The sequence below is a fragment of the Syzygium oleosum genome, unplaced genomic scaffold (assembly GCF_021117445.2).
Source record: "Syzygium oleosum isolate NSW1041296 unplaced genomic scaffold, Sole_v2.1 Sole_v2.32, whole genome shotgun sequence".
Classification (NCBI taxonomy): domain Eukaryota; kingdom Viridiplantae; phylum Streptophyta; class Magnoliopsida; order Myrtales; family Myrtaceae; genus Syzygium; species Syzygium oleosum.
Genome location: NW_026607516.1, coordinates 1,425,473 through 1,436,902, shown reverse-complemented (window position 1 = coordinate 1,436,902; position 11,430 = coordinate 1,425,473). Strand labels below are relative to the sequence as shown.

General features: G+C 36.7%; 1 protein-coding gene across 1 annotated transcript; it reads right to left on the bottom strand.

Annotated features, from left to right (window-relative positions):
• Positions 1–5,991: 5,991 nt before the first annotated feature.
• LOC115685454 (uncharacterized) lies at positions 5,992–10,680 on the bottom strand. The gene is made up of 10 exons (XM_030610537.2): positions 10,377–10,680; positions 9,808–9,935; positions 9,636–9,707; positions 9,366–9,511; positions 9,166–9,280; positions 9,002–9,082; positions 8,083–8,220; positions 7,830–7,917; positions 6,615–6,728; positions 5,992–6,080 (listed from the first exon to the last, which is right to left on the bottom strand). The coding sequence occupies exons 1-10, from the start codon at positions 10,642–10,644 to the stop codon at positions 6,028–6,030; spliced, it is 1,203 nt and encodes a 400-aa protein (XP_030466397.2). The 5' UTR covers positions 10,645–10,680; the 3' UTR covers positions 5,992–6,027.
• Positions 10,681–11,430: the final 750 nt, after the last annotated feature.

The window sequence follows — 11,430 nt, the reverse complement described above, 5'->3', positions numbered from 1 at the left end:
TTATCCTCCTAGTAACCGGTTATACACGATCGTATAGGGCATGTTGGAAATTGTTATTTCCGTTTTTTTTAGATGGTTTACACTAACAGCTAATTTGATGTCAAATGAATACGGAAATTCGACAGAAGCGGGCGGTCCCTAATCTCCCATCGTAAGTCAAGTAAACATAGACATTGGACCGGCCTATACCGTTTTAATTTATTGTCATGATACTTTTGTGTGCAATAATTGCCACGCTAGGACTGAATTGTTCCTGTCTCCAATATTGTATAACGTGTGGCTAAGAAGACAAGCTCAACCCCAGATTTACACCCCCGATTTGAAATTAGGTTGGCCTTCTTTGTCAATTCGAATTGCCACGACATGTACTCGATTATTACGACCATTTTCTAGATTCGTCCCTAAAACTTGTCCTCTAGTTTCAAAAGGCCAGCATACGTGGCAAAACGATAGGTCAATGCAAAAATTTGGAAGTTAGAAGAAGTTTATTCCAAGAGATAATGAAATTGACCTTCGACCTAAGCATGTCGTTAAAAGGTTTTATCATATACCTCATCCGGACCTTGGGGATCCTAAGATGTAAAGCTTTAAAAAGGTATTCCTTTCTCCCATGAAAGAAAAAGATTTGGGGGGAATTGAGGATATAAGGTATGCGGGCATCGATAGGTTAAAATAAGGAACGCATTCATGGAACCTATCGTCTCAATATATCAAACGGACAGGCCACGAAGGCTCATATGAGAGTTTCGACTCCTCTTATGTGGTGAGGTTACCTTTAACCAAATACCAATGATAGGTCAATGTGAAGATTTGGAAATTAGAAGAAGTTTATTCCCAGAGATTACGAAATTGACCTCCTATCCTATCCTATCTAAGGTCCCATAGTGTGCAATTGAATTGTAGATGGAAGGACCATTTGGTTTCTTCAATTGGGTGATCTTTTTTTGTTTTCTTTTGTTTTAACATAAATGTTTATTTTTTCCTCTTCCAACAACCAACCTCCCCCACATTTAAATCTTGTAAATCGCACAACACGGGCACTTTGTCTATGATCAAAGCCAACACAGGATGAGGCAACGGGCCCTTGGAAGTTCACATCATGATCTGTTTCACATCTTTGCCACGTAATTTGAGTTAAGAGGCAAAGTGATAGCCACCGGGCCAAAATTCCCCGTGCCAAAATTCCCCGTGCAACAAATTTTTCTAAAAAAAAGAAATTACAGCGAGAGGGCAACTATTTTTGGAAGGCTCGATCTTTTTCCGCGCCCCGAATATGGATGGAGATATCCCTACCATTTTAAATTGAGGACGTTATCTTTTTCGAGTCCCACTTTACTTTACTGTTGGAATTATAAAAATTTCATATTGAGAAAGCTAAGTTAAAATGTGGGGCCCACTCTTAATTCAAGATTATATCTTGCATTTTTTTCTTCTTTATTTTTGCTTTTTTTTTCTTAATTGGAATGAAACTGGTGATCCTCTTTTCCAGAAAAAAAAAGATAGGTTTTTTTAGGAAACTAATTATTGTGTTGAAGAGTTGTATATATATTTTTGTACTAAGAAGCCTTTATTCTAAACATAACCTAAGCATAAGAGTGAAGAGAATCATCTACGAATTTTAATGAATGCATTTGGTTTAATTAAAACTTTAATATATGTTGCTGTCATATATGTATTTTAACTATTCAACTTTCATTTTATTTGGTGAATCTAATAGTCCAATTATTATTGATTTATTTTTATATCATTTCTAAAATGAAACTTGAGCAGTTTAATAATGAAGTATTATCGTTCGAATAGATTCTAGTGTGATCTAGTGGTGGTGGTCTAGTCACGTTACGTCGGTTGTCGGTGTCGCGTTCCGGGTCATAAAAAAAATAATGAAGTATTATCATAGTGACAGAAGACTCAAACTCAACATGCAGATGAGAAAAGTAAAGCTTATTCTCTATTTTTTTTTATAGAATTTTTTGAATTTTTTTTTGCTGAAGACTTAGTGGGGAAGCGCCACATTATTGTTCTGTACATCTGTCTCCTCAATCAATTGTTCAAAGAAATATGGGGGAACCAATCATTTTCAATCTTGAACGAGCTCGTCTTAAACCCAAAAGTAACAAAAAAATGAAGAAGAATTATTTAAGTTCATGTCTCATTACAGATAAATAATGAGATTATAATGGGGCACACGCCTTTTGATCTGCCTTAATCATCTTTTTGCCTTATGATTAAGAGCCACAAATTGCTTAATGACACATCTTGCACTTATTTTGCATTTCAAACATGATAGGCATGTCCTCTCTCTCTCTCTCTCTCTCTCTCTAGTGACAAGTCACTACATGAGCACACAGGATCATTTTGATAACAATTCCAGCAAACTGATTGCTACAAAAGTCCAATCCTACTCACTAACGTCTATACCCAGATGGAAAATTTGAAACTTCATCAAGATTCTCGACGTGTAATGTCCAGACACGTATTATCTCCCTACGCTTTTGGCTTCGACTTTTGCAGATTAGTTGAACATAGACTAGTGAAGAAGGTTGAACTCTGAAAACTGCAATGCAAGTGCGTTTTTCCTCCCATATCCTGCTTAACTGTTGAGCTCACAGACATTGAAAAATCATCATATAAGACTAACATGACCTGAGTGAGTGATTAGTCTGCTACAGAAAACAGATGCAGAAAATGGTAGATTACGTAGGGAGATATGCTTCCCCAGTTTTGGTTCTGAATTTGCCGAACTTGTCAAGCGGCCATTCTTTACTCTTAGGCGCATAAAGGATGACAGACTATTTGTGGAATGACCCCTAGAGTTTCTGGACTTTAGTCTTTTTGCAAACCCTAAGCCCAAACACGCTTTCTCTGAATTTGCATTTAGTTTAGTGCAAACAAGGGCACAACAAAGCCGACAGGCCATGTTACAGTGTACCCATGCAACGCATGGCTCACTTCATTCTTAAAGAAGGATGAAAAATAATAATAATACAATTTATACTTTTATGTAAAAATATTTTTTAATATTAAAATATTATTAATAAAAATATTTATAAAAAAATACCTATTTTAAAATCGTTATAGCCATCTGCAAATTGTGCCTGTAAAAAAAAAAGAAAAAAATATTTTCAATAAAAATATTTTTTTCTTTTGTAATAAAACACACCCATATTTTTAAAAAAATTATTAATAAAAAATTATTTATAAAAAATTTTTTACGCCATGGCCATAAAAAATAAAAAAAATTATTTTTAATAAAAATATTATTAATTAAAAATATTAATATTTTAAAAAATTCCGGCCATGGCCAAGAAGGAAAAGAAGAAGAAAAATATTTTTAAAATAAGAAAAATATTAAAATATTTAAAATGTTATTAAAATATTATTAATAAAATAAAAAAGGAAAAAAAAGAAAAAGAAATTAAATTTATTAATAAAAGAAATTTTATCGTTACCAAACGCATTTCTATTCTTTTACTATTTCAGGAATAGAAATTTTGGGCCATTACTAAACGCCTTCAAATGCTCAGAATCAGTTCTCGGGCACAGAATAAAAAAAAAATCATTTCTGAGCAGAATCTATTCCCGGGCACAGAATGGTTTCCATGCGCAGCCTTAGTCCCTCAGCATCCATGACGCAGGTTTTTAAAGCAGCTGCAATGTCTTAACTGATGCTATTCAATACAAAGGTTTTTTTTTTTTTTTTCCTGTAGTATTCATCTTTTCATCGTGGACTTTTGCTTCCTACTTAGTAACAATCCGAGATTGGCTTTGAAGTAGACCAGTAGACCTAATAATGGTGCCACTCATGAACTTGCATATTGGGCTTTTCATCAAATAGAAACCACATCTTTGTTTTAATAATTTTCCATCTAGAGTTAAAAATACGGTATTAGTAAAATCTTCTTTGATTTATCATTTTAATGTAGGCAACGGTTCCTCTTTGTAATATTTCGATCGCTTTTGATGGAACGGACTGTTAGGTTTATAAAAAAAAAAGTCACGAGGTTGATGAAGATTCAAGGCTGTGATATCTTTAAGGGAAAAGAATGTGTTGTCTCAGACATCCAGGATTAAATCAAATGCCAGGTGGCCGCAACAGATGGCCCGAACACATGACCCCAACTTAGCTTAGGCAGATACCCATGTAATAAGAATTTCATTGTCTCTTGACAAGATCCTGAACAAAATCATGTACTCAGCCCACAGATTTGGGTGTGTCAGTGGATGGATGATTTTGAAATCAATGTTCAGACAATGATGGCTTCGATTTAGTCAAGTACTGTTCTTGATGTTTAAGTTGACGCAAAAGTGTCAGGTTCAACAGTGTCAATGTTTGGTATGCTTTCACTTGATTCAAATGGCACGAGCATCTAGATGAAATTGCCTTTTGCATGCACAAGCTGTGCCATTCATGAAGGGGTACCGAGGGGTTGATTAATTTCTGACTTTGGGATTAAATCTTTAATGCGAATAAGTGTATTACAGGCTTTCACATTTCACTGATCTTGATAGTAGAATCTAGGCTTTAGCAGGTTTCTGTGTTTCCTTCGAATGGTAAGTGGAGAACTCGACATCTTTTCTCTCCTTTGGTAGGAAGGAATCGGATCATAGTGGAATCACTACTCTTATGTGGGATTCATTTCTTGGTGTCTCTAAGAAAACAACCGCAGCAAAAAAGTGTGTTATTTACTGTTTTGGCCTGTGTTTTTCTCATAAATGATGACTCTCTGGGGGTGTTGCCTGGTGCACAAGCCAAACCTCCGCCACAAAGGAACCAAATTTTCCGAAGATCAAAGAGTGACGGGGTAATTTTGAACTTACGACCAAAGACGCTGCAAACCATGTGAGAGCAAGCATTATCCAACTCGATCAACTACCTTGACAGTGCTAGTCTAGTCAAATTGGAAAATTTATTACTTTAACCCCAAAAAAGACGGTGAATAAACTTCATGTGACCAGAATCTAAGTTTAGATGTCAATATATTTACCTCTTTTAAAGATTTAGATTGGTCAATATTATGTATATCAAGTGCTAAGATACAAAAAATTAAAAGTACAAATCATTTCAACAGACCCCCCAAGTCCAAACCACAAAGAGGAGTATTCCATTCTTAAAACACTGCATTTCATTCCACTCACAAGCATTTAGTTCACTTGCAATTATTCCGAGTGCAATGTATCATATATGGTTCTATCTCTCGTAATTTATTTCAAGGAGAAATATTTTCTGATTGGAATTCTCTTGCCACACCAACAACAGTCCAAAGTCTTAATCAAAGACAAGGAAATCAATGCTCTGTCTCTTGCTTTCTTGGTAGCCAATTTTGTACAAGTAGGAATCCAAATTTTGTTTTATTCTCGATTCCATTTCATTACACGATCCACTGCATTCTGACATTATTCCATTTTATCATACCAAACATACAAAAAAGTGAGCCACAGATAGTTGAGACTAACTGCTGTATCTTGATAATGTTTGGTGGCCTCTGCCTCTGTCGGCCATTGCAGGAAAACAGAAGGGCCATTGGACCAACAGCAGATGCGCAAGAAACTTTAGGTCAATATGTTATGATGCCTTCATTTCCTTTGTGCTGGTACATGAGAGGGTCCAAAAGCAACAGTGAAAAATAAAACAGCAACATTTTTCTCTACAATTATACAAACCACCATCGATTCACTAGCCGGAATACTTTTACACTCAAAAGACAGTGAAGAATAAAGGCCTGTCAAGGAGTTGCATTTGTATTTTCTAGTTCTTAAGAAAACTTCAAGGGAAATAGTTAAATAGCATCGCTCTATCAAGAAGAAGAAAACTCGTGTTCCCAAAGCACAAACAGCCGCCAGCTCTTTCCTTACCAAAAAAAAAACACAGCCGCCAGCTCTTTGGTCTTGGAAACACTATGTACCGTGTGTTGAGTTTGATCCAAGCTGAGAACTTCAAAAAGATCATACACAATTCCATGGAAGTTAATTCACCTTATCATCTTGAGAATATTTGGCCAGATCCACATGATTAAGGGCGGTTTTTCATTATGAATGGATTGCCTTGTGTTCATCGATAAAATGCGGGCTGGCTTGAAGATCTGTTCAAAGAGTTATTATATCCATCATACCATTTACAAATATAGCATAACAGAGTTAGACGTTCGCCAATTTAAGCATCATAAGACATAATCGGCGTTCCTATAGTAAACTAGTTACACGCTATAATGACCCATCTAAAACTTTAAATAATCTAGCCATCTCTGTGTGACGCATAGCAGCCTGATCTTAGCTGTTAGGTTCAGAGAAGGCGTAACAGTCCAGGCCATCTTAACTAGATCTTTCTTTGGTTCTATTTGCACAACAGAAAAGAGACCTATACTAAGTGAGATGTCCTCAAGTGGGCTTTATGTCAAGTCATCATCCTTGACTTCCAATATGCTTACATGACACTGCAGAATGCCTTGACCTCTCCAATACCATTCTTTATGAGTACATACTGATCTATCAATGTATAAGTAGGTTCTAATTGTAAAGCAGATGCATGTCCATGCGATAAATGATTCTGAAGCAGAAGTGCAATCATCAGATTTAAAGAGAAGTGGAAAGCATATATCCACAGTCTAACAGCTCACCTCTCCTTGATTCATGGGACGGTTGATCAAAATTTGAATGCCTTCCGTGACTAAACCTAAGTTTTCCTTGTTCTCCCTTCTTTTTTGATCTTGAGGAGCTCAGAGAGCCTTCAACTAATGAAAACAAGAGAATTGAGTTAGGAATAAATCAGAGGAAGGGGGACTTCTTTAGATTAGCACTATCCAGTACGAAAAATCTTGTCCATACCAACTCAACATGTCAAATTAAAATGAGATCCTTTAACATTTTGCATATACTACAGACTACAATGGTTATGTGTGGCGTGCATAGTACAGATAGTTCATCAAGCCCTATGATATACCTCACATGAACTCCTCTTCCTATTCTTATCAGTAGAGCAAATGAACTCTTGTTCTGCCGCAAATGAGATATGCATTTGTAATTGTCCATTCAGCGGTCATACATGTCCAAGTAAATTTGATGCTTCATTGTCCTTGTACATAATGATTACCCTCAACATATTTTGCTGATATATTCACAAGCATTAAGAAAGGCAATTCTGCTTCAAAAACATCAAGTTCTACATTTAATTGATGAAAGATTGCCTTGTAGCTATCTCACAATAGAGTTATATGTTCATCTCCTCCTTTCAACCCCTTTCCTTCTCCTTCTTTGCTTTCTTGTAAATGAGACCATAATCTAATACCCAGAAAAAGCTGAAACATATTTTACATCTCACTGCTGTTATCACATGATTGCATAGTTATTGACTTTCTTGTCTTTGTTTTATCTGTCACATTAACATTGAAATAAAGGATCAGATGAGTTTTTCTATCTAGGAAAAGTTCATTTTGTCTAAACACGCAATTCAAGTTAGTAGGCAGAAATTTCCATAATATTCAATGGACACTTCAACTACACATAAACCGTGGAACAAATGACAAACAACGCTGGTTGATATCATGTTGACTTTTCTTGTGAGGCACAGAAATGCAGAAACTACAGAACCTAGAAAAGTACAGAACCAGAGAAAAAAACTGTCAAAGCATTTGCAAATACAATGGCGTGGAACTTTCTCTGCACTGCGTTTCTGGTAGAGAAATGAGCTAAAGCATTTATGACAGTGCTTTCAATATTTCAATAGTATATCTAACCACGACAAACGACCATTCTGCTGTGACCCTCTTCAGGAGATCCAACTTGTGGAATTATGTTACGAGTTACATGAATTAAGCTTGTGCAAATTCCAATACCTTGCCACTCCCAGACCACTTTTGATTCACCCTTAACCAGCTTTGGGTATCTATCTATGCGAGAATCTTCCTGGACCAACTCCTCAACCTGCCACTCAAATGGATATTAATACAGACAGCAACTCTTTCTCATTTTTTTATTGGAAAATGAACAAGAAGAATAGAAAAAACACGCTATCGTAAAATGCCAGAGCACACAGGAAAATTTGTCATTAAAATGTTTATCTGTATCCAGAACTGTGGGTGTACGAACCTTCTTCCACAGAACACGATCTTTCCTTTCTTTTGGTAAGAGAAGGTGATCTCGTAGCCTAGCAGCAACTACCCATTGTTCAGTTTCGCTGTTACCCTTCTTTGATGTCAAGGCATTCTCCTCGAGTATGTCACAAACCTATCGGTAAGATTGCAATCAATGGTCTGACATGAAGTTGCAAGTAAAATGAAAGAACAGTATGAGATCATTAAATAGCAAAAATAGCCCATGAAGCTTGGCCACCAGACCAATGTTATAGGGTTCCATGTACAGTTATTCCGTTGACAGCATAGACAATTCTTGTCACACTATGTGATCAGATATCATGCCCCATCTAAAAAATTTTCTTTGCAGGAATATCAGCACTTGAATTATGGGCGATAATAAGTCAAAATTCTTTGACTTTGATTCCACATTAACCATATTACTTTTAATTACCCTTCCAAGCAGAATAATCATGCCACAGCCAGAAGAACAGGGAGATCTAAATCTCTCGAGGTGTCTTATTGTTGGCTAGCTAATGTCTCGATTGTTTAGGAGGTTGGAAATCATTCTACAGAATCATCTCTCTTAATGTTCATTATGGAAGAAAAAATATAAGCTCAAGGCCCTAATCATTTCAAAAACAGGCAATTGAAGTCCTCATTTAAGTGAAGTGCCTGAAAAATACATCTTATGGGGCAACAAATTGCAGATTAAAAGATGGGACACGATAACTAGTGAATTTTTCCAGATTTAAGCATGTTCTCCATAAGGACAACTGGACAGGAGTACTAATATAGCAGAGACAACTGTAATGAGTACAAAGCATGCGTTGACTCCAATGAACCAAATCACACTTATGTCTCATCTTTAATTTTAGTTATCTCCAATGAACCAAGTACTTTTTTATAATCAGCCAGATATATCCCTTGACTACCTGATGGTAAAGCTCTTCCACTCTAGTTGACAAATGCCATCTGCGACGGACTTTCCAGATTAGCATTGCAGAAGCCACGAGCTGTATACCTTAATACAGTCAACAAGCTTTGGTAGTATAGATGGTAAAACATAAACAGTGAGAACTGCCCAAGAATAGAATACCAGCAAAGAAACTGGCACAACCAATAACACATGCTTGAAGATCCATAGACGGATTCGGCAGGTGTATGGCTTGAAAAGTTCCGCTACGGAGTCTGGACACTTCAGCTCTTTCATTCTGCGCATAAGTACCGAAACACATAAGTGCAGGATCCTCATTATACATACTTCATCTGACTTTTCAATAAATGTAAACAACATACCCAGAGAAATCTGTCCTGCTCTCCATTATTTTTCCAGCAGCTTCTACCGCCTTCTGTTTTGTATAAATGAAAATAGCAGTGTCCCAGCCAAAGTTCTTCATCAGTTGGTGTCCGTCCAAATCCTTCCATATCTCTTCAGCTGGAACCTGACAATACTTAGTTGTTTAAGCAGAAAAGTAGTGTGGAGCATTATTTAAAAGCAAAGAGACTTAAAATGAGGATGACATTGTCCCAAAGAGACAGAGGAAGAGATGAGCAGCAAGAACATACCCAAGCTGTCCCAGTCCCATAGCATAGAAGCTGAGCATTCGCTTCACAAAGATGATTTTCAACCCATTCTGACTGAAATCAAGAAGATAAGTTACACGATTCACATCAAGATATTATATCCAACCAAAATGACACTATAAGTACAGCAGAATCAATGACTCTGATAACGTACAAGTTTCCTGGCTGTTTCATTTATATCTCCATCTTCCACACATGACCTCCCAAGCTTTCTGTATCCATGAGCACAATCAAGTTCGCCCTGATGGCATTCTCCGTGACTCGGACAAGGATCACAATCATCTGCAGTCATGAGAGTTAATATGACAATACTGCCGAAGTAAGCATTACATGATAATTTCTAGCCCCGCACTGGAAGATCCGCCAGAAAGAGCCTCGATAAAAATCATTTGGTCTTTGTAAAATGAAACACCGAAACACCTTCAAGAAAAGAACACATCAAAATGCCGATGCACAGCATGTCGGTACGATGTACCAAAGAAAAACCCCTTCAGTTTTCCGGTATGGAATGGAACACAGACACCAAGTGGGCCAACAGTTAGATGATCAACAGTTACCCATGTAATTGCAGCTACCTGATCTAGCTAAAGATTCTACCTTGAGCTTGCTACAAAGAAATTACATTACATAAAAGCGAACTCGAACGCAAGCGCAAAAAACAAACGGAACCCACGAACCAGGCACCGAAGAGAAACCCATCAACGTTGAAAAGAAGGGAGGAACCTGCGAATGCATCGAGGGGGTCGACATCGCTGCCGCAGAAGGGCCTCGCTTGGGGGCGGAGGAGGAAGCTGGCGAGGAGGTGGCAGGCGACGGCGACGGAAGAAGCGATGACGAGCACAGCCACGACCCTCAGCAATTCCTGCTTCGACGGGAACAGGAATTGCGGCGGCTCCAGCGCGATCGGCGATCTCCGGGACGAAGAGGAAGAAGGAGAAGGAGAAGGAGAAGAGATTTTGGGTTTTAGGCGCCTCTTTGGCGTGGACGACATTTTTTCTTTTCTGCGTCCAAACGTTTGAAGCTCGGAAATGCATTTTGTTCTTATTTCGGCTGTTTGGTGGGTCAAGAAATTATTAAATTAAATAAATAAATGAATAAATAAATATACTAGATGTTCATTTTCAAAGCAAGAAATCAAAATTAAATACTAGAAATGATTTAAGGCTAGTGGTTTCTTTTCGAATGAGCTGTTTTATTTTCAAGGAGAACATTAGGTGAAGTACTTTTTTTTCTTCATTTTTGTCTCTCAAATGATGAGCTTAGGGACCTAGTCAATACTCAAACTAAAGGAGTAAAAATTATGAAATCTTCAATTCTTTTTTTTTTTGGGGCTTGTTTGGATAAATTTGTTACAATAGTAATTACAAGCTTCAACAGCATTATAGAATTTGAATTAAGCATGCCGAAAAAATAAATGAAGTATTATGATTCGTGTTAGGTACAAATGAGTATAAGGGTTTGGGCAATACTAAATGAGTATATGGGATGAAAAGGATTGGAACAATAATTTCAACTCGTTTGTTTAGTAATTAGAAAAATATATAATAAGAACCCAATAAATTTTAATTGAGATTTTACCTTTTAGTTGCATTTACTTAATGCTACAAAGTTGGTGGCATTCATGTTTTAGATAATAATATATATAGTAAAATTTCTTTCAATTATTAAAATAGAAATTATTATATATATTAACTCACTTTTTTTAAGCGACCACCGTTTTATATCACATGAAAATATCATTGTAAAATTGAATGAACAAGTTCTCAGTTTTAAGAGA

What these genes read in the sequence shown, in the direction of transcription:
- LOC115685454 (XM_030610537.2), bottom strand. Translation starts at nt 10,644, where the DNA reads ATGTCGTCCACGCCAAAGAGGCGCCTAAAACCCAAAATCTCTTCTCCT. An exon ending in TTGTGCCAGTTTCTTTGCTG is followed by an intron (nt 9,083 to 9,165) that starts GTATTCTATTCT and finishes TAAGGTATACAG; the next exon opens with CTCGTGGCTTCTGCAATGCT. An exon ending in ATCGTGTTCTGTGGAAGAAG is followed by an intron (nt 7,918 to 8,082) that starts GTTCGTACACCC and finishes TTTGAGTGGCAG; the next exon opens with GTTGAGGAGTTGGTCCAGGA.